The following is a 15,838-nucleotide window of genomic DNA, read 5'->3' as shown; positions in this document are numbered from 1 at the left end:
ACAACAACTGTACTTATCACGAGACGTCCTGGTTAATTGACTCTGGGAGCACGGAGAGCTTCATACACCCCGACACGGTAAGGCACTGTTCTCTCCTCGTCCACCCCGTTAATCAAAAAATCTCCCTGGCCTCCGGTTCCCACTCAGTAGAGATAAAGGGGTTTTGTGTAGCAAACCTCACAATCCAGGGAAGGGAGTTTAGAAATTACCGGCTCTACGTCCTTCCCCACCTCTGCGCGGCCACACTCCTAGGTTTAGACTTCCAGTGTAATCTCCAAAGTTTAACTTTCAAATTCGGCGGCCCTGCACCCCCCCCTCACTGTCTGCAGCCTCGCGACCCTCAAGGATTGCAAACCCGTCGCCACCAGGCGAAGACGGTACAGTGCCCAGGATCGGATCGTTATTAGGTCAGAGGTCCAAAGGCTACTGAAGGAAGGAGTCATTGAAGCTAGCAACAGCTCCTGGAGAGCTCAAGTAGTGGTGGTAAAGACCGGGGAGAAGCATAGGATGGTCATCGACTACAGTCAGACCATCAACAGGTTTACGCAGCTGGACGCGTACCCTCTCCCCCGCATATCCGACCTGGTAAACAGGATTGCGCATTACAAGATCTTCTCCACGGTAGATCTTAAGTCCGCCTACCACCAGCTCCCCATCCGCATTAGTGACCGCAAATACACAGCCTTCGAGGCAGACGGGCGGCTCTATCACTTCTTAAGGGTTCCCTTCGTGTCACCAACGCGGTCTCGGTCTTCCAGCGTGAGATGGACCGAATGGTTGTCCGGTACGGTTTACGGGCAACATTCCCGTATCTCGATAATGTCACCATCTGCGGTCACGACCAGCAGGACCACGACACCAACCTCCGAAAATTCCTCCAGACCACAAAGATCCTTAACCTTACATACAACAAGAATAAATGCGTGTTAGCACCGACCGCCTAACCATCCTCGGCTACGTAGTGCGAAATGGAGTTATAGGCCCCGACCCTGAACGCATGCGCTCCCTTATGGAGTTCCCCCTCCCTCACTGTTCCAAGGCCCTGAAGCGCTGCCCAGGGTTTTTCTCTTACTATGCCCAGTGGGTCCCCAACTATGCGGACAAGGCCCGTCCCCGATCCAATCCACAGCTTTTCCCCTGTCGATAGAGGCCCGCCAGACCTTCAGCTGCATCAAAGCAGACATTACAAAGACCACGACGCACGCCATCGACGAGTCCCGCCCCTTCCAGGTCAAGAGCGACGCGTCTGACGTAGCTCTGGTGGCCTCCCTCAACCAAGTGGGCAGACCCGTGGCCTTCTTCTCACGTACCCTTCATGCTTCCGAAATCCACCACTCCTCAGTCGAAAAGGAGGCCCAGGCCATAGTAGAAGCTGTGCGACATTGGAGGTATTACCTGGCCGGCAGGAGATTCACTCTCCTCACTGAACAAAGGTTGGTTGCTTTCATGTTCGATAATGCACAGCGGGGCAAGATATAAATTGATAAGATCTTGCGGTGGAGGATCGAACTTTCCACCGACAACTACGAGATCTTGTATCGTCCCGGGAAGCTAAACGAGCCTCTTGATGCCCTGTCCCGCGGCACATGTGCCAACGCACAAGTGGACCGCCTCCGAGCCCTCCACAAGGACCTCTGCCACCCGGGGGTCACTCACATTTTCCACTTTATCAAGACCCTCAACCTGCCCTACTCCATCGAGAAGGTCAGGACAACCACCAGGGACTGCCAAATCTGCGTGGAGTGCAAACTGCACTTCTACCGGCCAGAGAAAGCGCACCTGATAAAGGCTTTCCGTCCCTTTGAACGCCTCACCATGGACTTCAAAGGCCCCCTCCCCTCCACCGACCGCAACACGTACTTCCTGAACGTCATTGACGAATACTCCCGGTTCCCATTCGCCATCCCCTGCCCCGACATGACCGCAACCACCGTCATCAAGGCCCTCCATAGCATCTTTGCACTGTTCGGGTTCCCCGCTTACATACATAGTGATAGGGGGTCCTCCTTTATGAGCGACGAACTGCGACAATTCCTGCTCAGCAAGGGCATCGCCTCGAGCAGGGCGACCAGTTACAATCCTCGGGGTAACGGACAGGTAGAGAGGGAGAACGGAACTGTCTGAAAGACCGTCCTACTGGCCCAATGGTCCAGGAATCTCCCAATCTCCCGCTGGCAGGAAGCCCTCCCGGATGCCCTCCACTCCATCCGGTCACTGCTTTGTACCACAACCAATCAAACACCTCACAAACTTCTCCTCGTCTTCCCCAGGAAGTCCTCCTCTGGGACCTCGCTCCCGACCTGGCTGGCAGCATCCGGACCCATCCTGCTCCGAAAACACGTGCGGGCGCACAGGTCGGATCCGTTGGTCGAGAGGGTCATCTTCTCCACTCTAACCCCCAGTACGCCTACGTGGCGTACCCAGACGGCCGACAAGATACAGTCTCCCTACGGGACCTGGCGCCCACCGGCGCCCCATGCACACCCCAGACGCTCCCTTCCCAGGTCAACTGTTTTCCCCACCAGCACCGTCTAGGGGTGTCGAAGCTGCCACAGAGATCGAGGCCACGCTCCCGGAGTCAAAGACATCCGAGCCTCCACCGGAGTCACCACCGAAGCTTTGACGATCACAGAGGACGACCAGCGCCCCCGATCGACTGATTGCTTCATTTTAAAGTGTATAGTTAATTATGAATCATAAATTGTAAATAGTAAATAGAATTGTAAATAGTTACAAAAACTGTACGGAGGTATTACGGTACCTCCATAACTATAATTTCTACCACATTACCATGTTGTAATATCAGGCCAGCACCCCCACCGGACTCTTTTTTAACAGGGGGTGAATGTGGTAGTCTGTGTAGAGGTATTACAGTACCTGGTAATAGAACATAGAACATAGAACATAGAACAATACAGCGCAGTACAGGCCCTTCGGCCCACGATGTTGCACCGAAACAAAAGCCATCTAACCTACACTATGCCATTATCATCCATATGTTTATCCAATAAACTTTTAAATGCCCTCAATGTTGGCGAGTTCACTACTGTAGCAGGTAGGGCATTCCACGGCCTCACTACTCTTTGCGTAAAGAACCTAAATGCTGGAATACCATTGGTAGATATTGTATGTTTCCTATTGGTCAAGCTGTATGGTAGCTCCGCCCTGCAAGGCAGGGTATAAGAGCCCATGCCGCCCCAGCTGCCTTCATTCTGTACCTGAGCTGCTGGGGGAAACATCTAGCTTATTAAAGCCTTCAGTTGGACTACAACCTCGCTTTAGTGGTCATTGATCGTGCATCAGGGGGTGAGACCCACACAGACACGGGGAAAATGTGCAAACTCCACACAGTAAGTGACCCGGGGCCGGGATCGAACCCGGGTCCTCGGTGTCGTGAGGCAGCAGTGCTAACCACTGCACCACCATGCTACTCTGTTTTCCAATTGTTAACTGCCTAAAATCTAGAAATTATGTGGAGACAATTCATGAATATCTACCTTCTTTTATCATTGTGAACGGATACCACTAGATTAATTCCGATCTTTATTTTAACTCTTCTCCGTGCAGGTTCAAAATTACCTGGACCACTACTGTAACAGTTCAACTGACAAGAGAATCATGATCATGTTTCTGGATCTCTGCAAAGATCTCAGTGAGTTTTGCAGTCAACTTGAGGATATAAATCCCAAAGCTTGCTCACCTGATGATAGACTGGAGAAGTGCAAACTCCTTCTCAGTTGTAACAATGACATGTCCAACATCCGGGCCAAGTAAGCCTTATAAAAGTTATTGTAAAAGTAATGTACAATGTTTGCATTCAATGTAGCTAGTCTAACTTCACAATTTTGCTAAAGAAAAGGTTGATTTGGTGTGATTTAGGCGGTTAGATGTTTCACTTGAAACTGAAAGTCACAAATTACATCCTAAAACTAATTTACTAAAATGCACTTAACCTCAGATCTGTAAAGAAAGAACTTGCATTTATATAGTGCCTTTCACTTTTGAAGTGTAGTCACTGTTATAATGGAGGCAATACGGCAGATAATTTGCACACTGCAAGATCCCACAAATAGTGGCGGGATAATGATAAGCCAATTGTTTTACCGATCTTGGTTGAGGGTTAAATATTGACCATCACATGGAGAACTCCTCTACTCTTCTTTGAAACAGTAACAGTACCACATCCACTGGAGAGGGCAGGTAGAGAGCCTTGGATCAAAGTTTCACCAGAAAGACAGCACCTCCAATAGCGCTGGAGTTTCGAGTGGGACTTGAACCCACAACATTTCTGATTCAGAGACAAGAATGCTGCCACTGAGACATAGCAGACTGCGTTCATGTGACTTGTAGAAGCCATCATTTTGGTTCTGCAGGAAATCCATTTTTTAAAATAGCAACAAGGATAACGGTTTGAACATACGGTGTTGGATTTCTTCTCATGTCTTATGAGCCCAACATTGGTAATAGCTTAATCGTGCCCGACAAAATATATACTTTGTGAATCCATTTGGCTGCTGCTCCGAACCCAAGTCCAATATTTCCTGTTTTCTCTCTTGGTCTTAGAATTCCTTGTGCCTAGAATTAATAAATTAACCCACAAGCCGTTCGCACAATCCCTATTTCTAGGCAAATGTGAACAGATATACATAGATGGAAAGCATAAAGACATCAAAGCCGAAGAGCTGTATGCTTCTTTTCATTTAACCAAATAAACTAGATCAACAAACTATGAGATAAATTAAAAATGAAGTTCCTTAAACGTATGCTGCATTAAAGTAAACCAAATCAAAGAGCTGTGTGCGTGTGTTCTGCTTCAGGCCGAAGTGAAACTGAGACTGGATCACATGACACATTTCCCTTCAATTGATGTCATGCTGCAATCTCTTTTAGGAATATTACAACACTTGCCATCCACAACCTTATTGTGCCTGGTTGTATTCATATCTTGCCTTTGACTGAAACTTAGCTTGTGGATTGTTGTGTTTTGTAATTTGGAATAACACAAGCTGCCACTTGATGCAGTTTTGAGTCAAAGATGCTCCAGACTTTGAAGTGAGTTAAATGTGTTTTATTGAACTATTAGCACATTTCTCAATGAGTTCGACTCTCTGCTAATCTAAATGTAGTAACTCAGTCTAACTGAACCAGCCTTGCTCTAAGCCACGAGATGGGGTGTGATGCTGAGGATACACCCTGTCTCACTCTGTTGATGTTGGTCTGTGGAAAGAGGCGGGGTGTGAGTGCCTCATCCCTTTCATAGTGAGATACCACCCCTGAGTGTCCTGACTGCTCATTGGTCGGGTCCTATTCTATGTGTTCATTAGCTGCATGTTTGCATATCATGACATGGATGACAGCACCTTTCTCCTTGCTGAAATCTCTCCAACTGGCTATATTTCCCATCTTATTCTCCCCTGAAATTGTAGTGCTTGCATGTGCCTCTTTTCTGTTCTGGTACCTTATTTTCTTTAAAGCACCATGCTTCTCAATTCTTTTTTGAAATCCTTGTTGTCCCTTATTTTCTCCTCCAAAATATCTGCCACTTTCTGCATTGAGTATCTACTTATCCTTGGTGATTTCAATTTCCATTCCAGTTCCCCCAATCTTCTATCCCTTGAATTCCCTGCCTTCCTTCCCACCTGCTTCCACCTTCAATGAAATGCCAGCCTTTATCCTAACTCAGCCCATTGGCTACTGAAATCCTCACTCATTCTTTAGTCTCCTCCAGATTTGACTATTCCAATGCATCAACTCATTTCCACATCGCTTGGTAAAGCAAACACAAATGTACTGTTAAAGCTTGACAATATCTCCGTTTTTAGTTTCATAGAATTTACAGTGCAGAAGGAGGCCATTTGGCCCATCGAGTCTGCACCGGCTCTTGGAAAGAGCACCCTACCCAACCCTACCTCCACCCTCTCCCCATTACCCAGTAACCCCACCCAACACTAAGGGCAATTTTGGACACGAAGGACAATTTATCATGACAATTTATCACCTAACCCGCACATCTTTGGACTGTGGAAGGAAACTGGAGCACCCGGAGGAAACCCCGCAGACACAGGGAGAACATGCAGACTCCGCACAGACAGTGACCCAAACCAGGAATCGAACCTGGGACCCTGGAGCTGTGAAGCAATTATGCTAACCACAATGCTACTGTGCGTTATTGCTCCAGGGACTCATACTGGTGCATATTGGAAAATTTTACTTGCTAAACAAGTCCAACTAGATCATCTTGCGATATGCAGGAACATGTTGATAATTCCTTTCAGTTAATGGAGTTATGATACTGAAAAGCACATTAAGTGAAAGCCAAAGCTTTTGAGAGCAACTAAGTCCAAGAGAAAAATGTTAGTATAGCTACTCAAAAGGATAAGACAATTTTACAGATAAGTTTAAATCATGTATTGGGCAAAGCATCATTTTAAATGTTTCTATTGTCAACCTTATTTTGTGTTCTGGATATTTGACTGAGAGGGAAAATGGCAGACAAATGTTTATTGAGTTTTTAAAATTCATTCATGGGATGCCGGCTTCGCTGGCTAGGCCGCATTTATTGCCCATCGCTAATTGGTGGTGGTGAGCTGCCTTCTTGAACCGCTGCGCAGTCCATGTGGTGTAGGTACACCCACAGAGCTGTTAGGGAGGGAGTTCTAGGATTTTGATTTAGTGACAGCGAATGAACAGCAATCTAAGTCAGGATGGTGGGTGGCTCAGAGTGGAACTTGCAGGTGGTGGCGTTCCCATGCATCTGCTGCCCTTTCCTTATAGGTGCTAGAGGTTGTGGGTTTCAAAGGAGCTGTTGAAGAAGCCTTGGTGAGTTGCTGTGGCGCATCTTGTAGATGGTACATACTGCTGCTACGATGTGTAACTGGTGAAGGGAGTGAATGTCGAAGGTGGTGGATGGGATGCCAGTGAAGCGGGCTGCTTTGTCCTGGATGGTGTTGAACGTCTTGCGTGTTTTTTAGAGCTACACATCCAGGCAAGTGGAGAGTATTCCAACACAATCCTGACTTATGTCTTATAGATAATGGATAGGCTTTGGTGAGCCATGAAGTGAGTACCCGCTGCAGATTTCCCAGCTTCTGCCCTGCTCATGTAGCCACAGTATTTATGTGGCTAGTCCAGTTCAGTTTCTGGTCAATGGTAACCCCCAGGATGTTGTTTGTTCCTATTTGTTGCAACCTAAAGGATTTGGGGAAAATATTTGAGCGACATCATTGGTTCAGATTCTGCTTTACTTTAATACATTTCATTCAAAACCCATAATTGAATTGAAATATAAGCCAATCAGATGAAAAAGTAGCACAGAAGTTTGTGTATAGACTTATGTGGCACCTGAAGTGTGACAAGGGCTGCAATGTGATGATTTATTATACTATAGATCATGAGATGTGGAACTGACATCCTGCCTTCACAGCTCTTGCAAGTGATGTTACCATTCACGCTGGTCTATAAATATATTACTTCAAACTGATGAGATTGAAGCATTGGAAAGAGGCATAATCTCCAGTTTCTGTGGAAGTGATTCATAGATGAAGGTGTTAGCTACACTGACAGCCACATGCATTGAATGTTCATTGTTATACATTTGCCAATTTATGCCAGATGACATTTCTGCAGGAATTCTTTTATTCTGCTGTTAACACTTTGCTTGCTTCAAAATCTGTGGTGCCATGCTTTACAACAAACTTCTAGACTTTGTAATGTTCAGCTAAAAATTTCCCAAGGATGACGATTACACATCTTAGATAGTTGCTTCAAGTTAGTGTTGGAAAATGTCTTCTGATTCTCTGCTGACCTCTTCACTGCCAGAGCACACACTGTAGAATATGACAGCGAGGTGCCATTGTGCCATTGATCTGGCAAGCAAAAGACAACTTCAGGCCATCAGAGTTTCAGCTATCTAGCTATGATATGACCTTGATATTTGTCATGTTGGCCCACTTGGCACTTCGATGTTTCTCACTTTGTCTATTCCTACCACTTAATTTTCATGAGAAATTATAAATGCTTTTAATGGTTTTTTTTTTTTTTTGCTGCTTCAGGCTCTGGTGGTGAAGAGTAAGGTTTTGCAACCATTTGAAAATGTTGTGGGGTGGGTGGGTTGGCGACGCAGTTGGTATTTTGGTTGAGCTTGGGTGATGACGGAGAGGACTTGGTTCAGTGAGGGGTTGGAGATTTGGGGAGAGTCCGAGCTTGGTGACGATGGCAGACCTGAGGAAAGGGGGAGGGCAGAAACCCTCAGTGAGGATTGTATCATGGAATGTACGTGGGTTAAGTGGTCCCGGGTGTTTGTGCACCGAAAGAGTTTGAAGGCGGAGGTGATTTTCCTGCAGGAGACACATTTATGGGTGAAGGATCAGATGCGGCTAAGGAAGGGTTGGGTGGGGTAAACGCTCCATTTGGGGTTTGATTCGAAGTTGAGGGGGGGTCACAATTTTGTTTAGCAAGAAGATGGTGTTTGCAGTAACCAGGGAGGTGCAGGACCCGGAAGTGGGGTGGGGGGGGTGGGGGGTGGGGGGTGGGGGGGGGGGGGGGGGTGGGGGGGGGGGGGGGAGAGAGGTTTGTGATAGTGAGCAGGGCATTAGTGGTGGTGCTGGTGAATGGGATGATGGGGACTCTATGAAGAAGTTGTTAGTTCTATCCCGATTTGGATTCTTATCAGTGGATCATGGGTGGGGACTTTAATTGTGTACTGGAGCCTAGGATGGATAGATCGAGTCCAAAATCAATAGCGAGGTCAGGGATGGTGAGGGGGTTTGGGGGTGTTCATGGACTAGATTGGGGTGGTGGACCCTTGGCAATTTAAGCACCCGGGGAGATGGAATATTCCCACTGGGTATACTCTTGTTTCAATTTTTTTGTTGTGGGTAAGGTGGTTTTGACGGGGGTTTGTGGGGGTGGAATATGCAGAAATAGTAATCTCGGATCCCGCACCTCACTATTTGGATATTAGCTTAAGGACGGGGCGGGCAAAAAGACTGGGGTGGAGGCTGGATTCGGCGCTTTTGCTGGATAAGGAGTTCTGTGATAAGGTGGCACTAGCGGTTAAGAACTTTGTTGATTTCAGTCAAAACGAGGAGGTCTCTGCAGCCACTTTCCAGGAAGCATTGAAGGCGATGGTTCGGGAGGGAAATTATTTTGTTTAAAGCCCACAAAGATAGGGTTGAGAGGGAGGAGAGGCAGAGGTTGCTGGAAGGTATTATAGATGTGGATCAGAGGCATTTGGTGGCCCCGACTAGGGAGTTGTTGGCGGAAAGGAAGAAACTGCAGGGGCTGTTTGACAGCGGGGAAGGTGGTGGGTCAACTATGCCAGCTATGGGGCACAGTTTGAGTATTAGGAGAATGTGAGTCACCTGCTTGCCCATCAGCTGCGATGGCAGGCAGTGGCAAGGGAAAATTCTGCAGGCGAAGGTGGCAGGGAGGGAGCTGGTGATGGAACCGGAGAAAATAAATGAGCACAGGAAAACAATCATTCTCAATTGGATGTGTCATTTTCAGGTTATTACAAGGGGCATGTGCCGGATGTGGTCTCAGAGGATCAGGCGGGTTTGTGAATTGGTGGCAGCTCTCCAGTAATATTAGGAGGCTATTGAATGTGGTAATGACCCCTTTGGGGTGGGGGGTGGGGAGAGCGCCAGGGGTGATTGCATCTATGGATGCAGAGAAGGCCTTTGACCAGGTGGAGTGGCGGTACTTGTTCAAGGTCCTTAGGAGGTTTGGGTTTGGGCTGAGGGTCGTGGCATGGGTACATCTATTGTACCCCCTGTGGCGAGTGTGGGAACAAATGAGACAACTCCGGGTACTTTGGGCTGTATAAAAGGACATGGCTGGGATTCCCACTGTCACCAACTGTTGTTTGCCTTGGTGATTGAGCCCTTGATGATTGCGCTTTGATCTTCAATGAGTGGCAGGAGGTTGTGAGGGGGTGGGGGTACAGGGCACAGGGTGTCTTTATACGCCAATGATTTATGGTTGTATGTGGCAAACTCGCTGGAAAGTATGGGGAAAATTATGGACTTGTTGGAGAAATCTGGGGCCTTTTCCGGTTATAAATTGAATGTTGGGGAAAGTGAGATCTCCTCAGTGAATGCCCTGTGGCGAGCGGTGAATTTGAGGGCCCTGCCATTTAAGGTGGCTAGGGTTAGATTTCAGTATCTAGGGATTCAGGTGCCACATGACTGGGCTACCACGCATAAGTGGAACTTGATGTGTCTGATAGAGGGGGTTAGGGGGATTTCAAAAGATGGGACACCCTGCATTTGACATTGGTGGAGAGAGTACAGGTGGTAAAGATGAATGTGTTGCCAAGGTTCTTGTTTATTTTTCAATCCCTCCCAATTTTCCTTCCCAAGGCCTTTTTCCAAAGAGTGAACAAACTGATCTCGGAATTTGTTTGGGCAAGCAAGAAACATTGCAAAGAAGGAGGTGCAAGGTTGCTGGCACGCCCCAACTTGCTGCATTATTATTGGGCGGTGAAGATGAGATGATGGTGGGGGGGAAGGGGGATCGGACTGGGTCCGGCTGGAGGTGAAATCTTGTAGGGGGGCAAGTTTGAAGGTTCTGACGATGGCCCTGTTGCCTTTTTCCCTGGCGAAGTATGCGAGCAGCCCAAGGTGGATACTTCAGTTATGATCTGGAATCAGTTGAGGAACACTTTAAACTAGGGCATATGTCGGTATTGATCCCATTATGTGGGAACCATAGGTTTGCACCAGGGAGGATGTGTGGGAGATGGCGGGAGGAACAGATAGAACGAGTTAGAGACTTGTTTGTCAAGGGCAAGTTTTCGAGGTTGGAGGAAGTGCGAGAAAGGTTTGAGTTGATGAGGGGAAATGTGTTTCGATATTGACAGGTACGTGGAAGGAACTGCCCTCATTCCTCGGCTGACAGACTATATGTTGTTGGAAAAGTTGTTGATTCCGGAGGAGTGGGGGGAAGGGAGGATTGGGGTTCTGTATGGGCCGTTGGAAGAGAAGGGTTCGGCCCTAGTGGAAGGGATCAAGTGGAAGAGTTGAGGATCTAGTTGGGGTGGGGAATCTGGAGTGAGAAAATGCACCGAATCAACTCAACCGCTTCTGTACGTGGATTAGCCTTACACAGATAAGGTAATACATAGGGTCCATCTGACCCAGAGCCGGATAAGGAGTTCTTCCGGGGAGTAGATGTGTGCGAGAGGTGGAGGGGTCCAACGAACCATGCTCATATCTTTTGGGGGTGTGCAAAGCTGGGTAGCTTTTGCGAGGCAGTGTTTGTGAGGTTGTCAGGGTGATGCCGTACCCTTTGGATGGTGATCTTTGGGATGTCAGAGGCACCAGGGCTGCAGGAGGAGAAAGGGACCGATGTTGCTTCGCTTCGCTGATTGCTCAGTGACGTATACTACTGAATTGGAGGTCGGCAGCGCCGCCAGGGGTCACGGCATGTTTGGGGGATTTGTACAAATTTCTTTGGCTAGAGAAAATTAAGTTGGCCTTTGGGGTGTCGAGGGAGGGATTTTACAACAGAGGAGGTATTTCACGTACGCTGGAGGCTGATTCTGTCCATGTTTGAGGAATTGTTCATCACAGAAGGAGAGGGATTAACAGGAGAGAAAATTGAACAATCTGCATGTATTTAGTTTATTTTGTGCTATGCTTGGGTGTGTTTGGAATAAAATATTTTTTAAAAAAAAGAAAATGTGAACGAATTAGCATTTGCATGCAAAACGTTGACGTTTCCTCTTAGCTTCATTAGATTTCAGTATAGCCTGTCATCATTGGCCTTTGTAATGTGGTTGTTGATTTCCTGATCACCATTACCTAGGTATGTAAAATTACCAGCAGCATTTATCCTTGTTTCTCCATCGCAATCTTAGGTTTGTTAAAACATCGATGGGACGTAGCCTATGTGCAATTGAAGTTATTTGATAAGAGATGCTCAGCCTATAAATATGAAAGGACAGCCAAACAAAACGATTGATAATATGCTGGAGGTCAATCTCCAAATGTAGAAATATGGACCCGTCTTTTTCATAGATAGATTTCATAGAATTTACAGTGCAGAAGGAGGCCATTCGGCCTATCGAGTCTGCACCGGCTCTTGGAAAGAGCACCCTACCCAAGGTCAACACCTCCACACCCTAGCCCCATAACCCAGTAACCCCACCCAACACTAAGGGCAATTTTGGACACTAAGGACAATTTATTATGGTCAATCCACCTATCCTGCACATCTTTGGACTGTGGGAGGAAACCGGAGCACCCGGAGGAAACCCACGCACACACGGGGAGGATGTGCAGACTCCGCACAGACAGTGACCCAAGCCGGAATCAAACCTGTGTTCCAATTATGTCTTTAGCAAACAAAAGTTTGCCACCGCACCTTACTTCAGCTCGTGTTGAAAATCCTGTCATCTGCCCAAAAATACTTTTAAAGTTCTTATTCAAATTCCTTACAGCTTCATCCAACATATCTGTGAAACGCTCAGGGAAAGTACAAAATGTTGCTAGACACCATTTGCTATGGAGAAGAGAACGATTTGTATTTATATTGACATCAAATTATGCCTTTACAAACATTTCAAAGCATTTCACACATGAATCATGTCAAAGTTAATGTTGGCAAATAATTCATCATTAAACACACAGCTGATCCCACAAATGGCAGCGAGATGAATGACTCCTTTATCTTTTTATGGTGTTGGCTGAGTGGGGAGTGTTGGACAACATATCAGGGAAGCTCCATACTCTCCTTTGAATAGTGCAATTATATATCCAGCATTTATCTAAACTATGTTAACATGCACCTCAGTTTAACAGATGAGGCGAGAGGTCCTGCTCTTGACATCAAAGCAGCCCTCGAGTGTGGCATCAAGGTGCCTGAGCAAAACTGAAGTAAAGGGGAATTTGTTCCATTGGTCGGAGTGAAAGCAAAAACAAAGATGTTTGTGATTGTTGGAAGCCAATTGTTGGAAGGGGCTGGTATAGCACAGGGCTAAATCGCTGGCTTTGAAAGCAGACCAAGGTAGTCCAGCAGCACGGTTCAATTCCCGTACCAGCCTCCCCGAACAGGCGCCGGAATGTGGCGACTAGGGGCTTTTCGCAGTAACTTCATTTGAAGCCTACTTGTGACAATAAGCCATTGTCATTTTCATTTCATCATTTCAAGCCCAGGATATTGCTGCAGGAAATTCTCAGGGAAACAGCTCAGTTCCAACCTGCTTTACCAATTATTTATCAAAAGTGGGTATGCACGCTAATGAAATAAAATGAAATGAAATGATTGCAGAGAGTTTAATATCATTTGGAATTCCTCAGATACTGAAGCAGCGAGACCTGGATAACATTCTGCTTTGGGCTGTTAAGTGTCAAGTAACATCACTCCTCACAAATGCCAGGCAATGGCCATCACCATATTGTGGCTACTCCGAGGCAGGGAATCCTGTGATGAGTAACTCACCTCCTTACTTCTCGAAGCTTGTCCACCATCTACAAGGCACCCAAGTCCAGAGTGCAGTGTTGATGAGTATGGCTCTGATCAAAGATCATTGACCTAAAATCTTAATTTTGTGGGTAGAACTTTCCATTCCGGGACTTAGTCCCATGGTGGGAGTGGGAGCAGGGAGAGCTTCCCAACACGTGGGAATTCACACCATATCACGTGACACTAGGGGTTTTCAGAGTTTTATCGGGGCAGGTTGGATGGCTCGGCATCATGTCCGGGCGACATATTTAAAAAGTGTCCAGGCATCAACTGACCCACTGTCTAAGGAGAATATTAGGACCTGGAAGGTCCTGAAATTAGAAGATCCACGTCATAGGTACTTGGGCCACCCGTTGCTGCACTTGGTGATCCAGGGCACAGACACTGGAGACCTCCACACCATCCTTTCCGATCCCCAGGCTTTCCTGCAGGTAAGCCTGACATTTGTACACAGTGTTGGTCCAGGTGTGTTCTGGACTGGCATAAAAACCCTCTGGCAGTACCTTTTCTGGGCAGAGGGGAGGCGATTCCGGTCGGGCTTTCTCCTGCGTTCCATTAACGGATGGGAATCGGTTTCATGCCGGCCTCTGGCTGGAATGGCAGCCTGCCACAATGGGTGAGAACAGACCTGATAGCTCTCAAACGCTACCACCTCATCAGTTTGCCTCTGAGTTAAATTACATTTTGAAGACCAACATGAATGCAGAAAAAAAACCTCTTTACTTCACACCTTGTACATTCTGGATTTAACTAATTTTCCTTCTCTTTACATTGAAATGTTGATATTCCTCTCATGGGGGACTCTCAGCATCTGGTTTCTGAATTTACTAATCGACTCTAGGTTTACCTGTTCCTAACACTAGCGAGATCCTTCCTTAAAAAGATCGAGCTCTGCTGACCAAGCTCCATCTGCCCATTCACATCTGAATGGCTGAGTGAGGAGGTTACTGAGACTTTCCTTGTTAGTGGGAAGCAGCCCAAACAGGCGCCATTTTTCATCGACATACCTTTTTGAGTTACCTTCGTTCTGAGGCAGGAGGAGCAGAAATGAAATGAAATGAAATGAATGAAAATCGCTTATTGTCACAAGTAGGCTTCAAATGAAGTTACTGTGACAAGCCCCTAGTCGCCACATTCCGGCGCCTATTCGGGGAGGCTGTTACGGGAATCGAACCGTGCTGCTGGCATGCCTTGGTCTGCTTTCAAAGCCAGCGATTTAGCCCTGTGCTAAACAGCCCCAGAATGCTCCCCTGGGCCCCAGTGAGCGTTTATGCCTCCCCTGCTTTTACCCTCAAACTCCTCATTTCCTCTAACAAGACTCTCCTGAAAGCCATCCCTGTCCCCCACCTAACTTAATGTTACCCCCATTCAGTGTGAGCAGCAGCCTTCTGTTATTTCAAATTCTGCTCCCTGCAGAAAACTTTTGTTTAGGTTTTATTAAAACTAGTGCTTGAATCATGCACAATTATTAAACAAGGCAGTAAAAGTAGCTTTAACATCAGTGGAAAGTGTAAATGAATAACTCACATTTTGAAGTAACGCCTAAACTTCATGTGCATATTGCTTGCCAATAGCTACTGGAACATCTTGCCCCTATTAAACACACACATCTGAAATAAATAAAATTTACTAACGTGAGATTTGAATCTTGTTTCTTCACTCAAAATATGAACAGCTCTAAAGAGTGGCAGGTGTGAGATATGACTTCATGCTATTTGCAATTGAAGTGTTCCATAATAACCTTCAATCTTTCTATAAGCTTATTGCATTTTGTCAATGTATAGTGTTCTTCCAAGTCATGTGAAATGTGGAGGTGGCAAGCAATGTGGCTATGAGAGCTGATTAGAGAGACAAAGGAATCCAGTTTCAAAACCGTGGAAATGTCAGCAATGAATTCTACGTTTAGAAAAGTTGTTGATCTGTTACCGTTATATATTTTCAGCCCCCCCTCCCCATCTCCCCTCACCCTTTCCACACACCGTCCCCCAATAAATGCACCATTTCCCAAACCATAACACAAAGAATGCGAATGGACCTTATTTTCAAATCTCCTGGGCCATCTTCTTACCCAAGCTGTGGACATCTAATCCCCGCTTATTAAAGGCAGATTGCTTCTCGATGAACTTGCAGTAATAGCATCACGATTGTTAATCCTCTTGTGCGAGCATCATCGCACATTAAGGGCACAGAGCTCAGTGACAGTTGCTGTCTGTATTGTCAACCATGGTAGACAGGAAATCCAACTAAAAACAGAATAAAACACGCACATAAAAATTGAAATGGTATATATTATAAATAATAACAGTCAAGGAACCTCTCAAAATGGTGTGCAACCATCAAGCTATAACATTAGTTCACAGTAACGATGGTT

The 15,838-nt window shown here is 46.5% G+C and overlaps 1 protein-coding gene across 2 annotated transcripts in view; it reads left to right on the top strand.

Moving 5' to 3' along the window:
* spaca9 (sperm acrosome associated 9) overlaps positions 1–15,838 on the top strand; it is a 67,126-nt gene that overhangs the window by 18,536 nt on the left and 32,752 nt on the right. For both annotated transcript variants that reach the window (XM_072488577.1, XM_072488578.1), the window contains exon 3: positions 3,568–3,770. In XM_072488577.1, coding sequence (XP_072344678.1) covers positions 3,568–3,770 — 203 coding nt within the window. The remainder of the gene's footprint in view (positions 1–3,567; positions 3,771–15,838) is intronic.

This window comes from Scyliorhinus torazame, chromosome 22 (genome assembly GCF_047496885.1).
Source record: "Scyliorhinus torazame isolate Kashiwa2021f chromosome 22, sScyTor2.1, whole genome shotgun sequence".
Lineage (NCBI taxonomy): Eukaryota > Metazoa > Chordata > Chondrichthyes > Carcharhiniformes > Scyliorhinidae > Scyliorhinus > Scyliorhinus torazame.
This window is presented reverse-complemented; position numbering and strand designations above follow the sequence as displayed.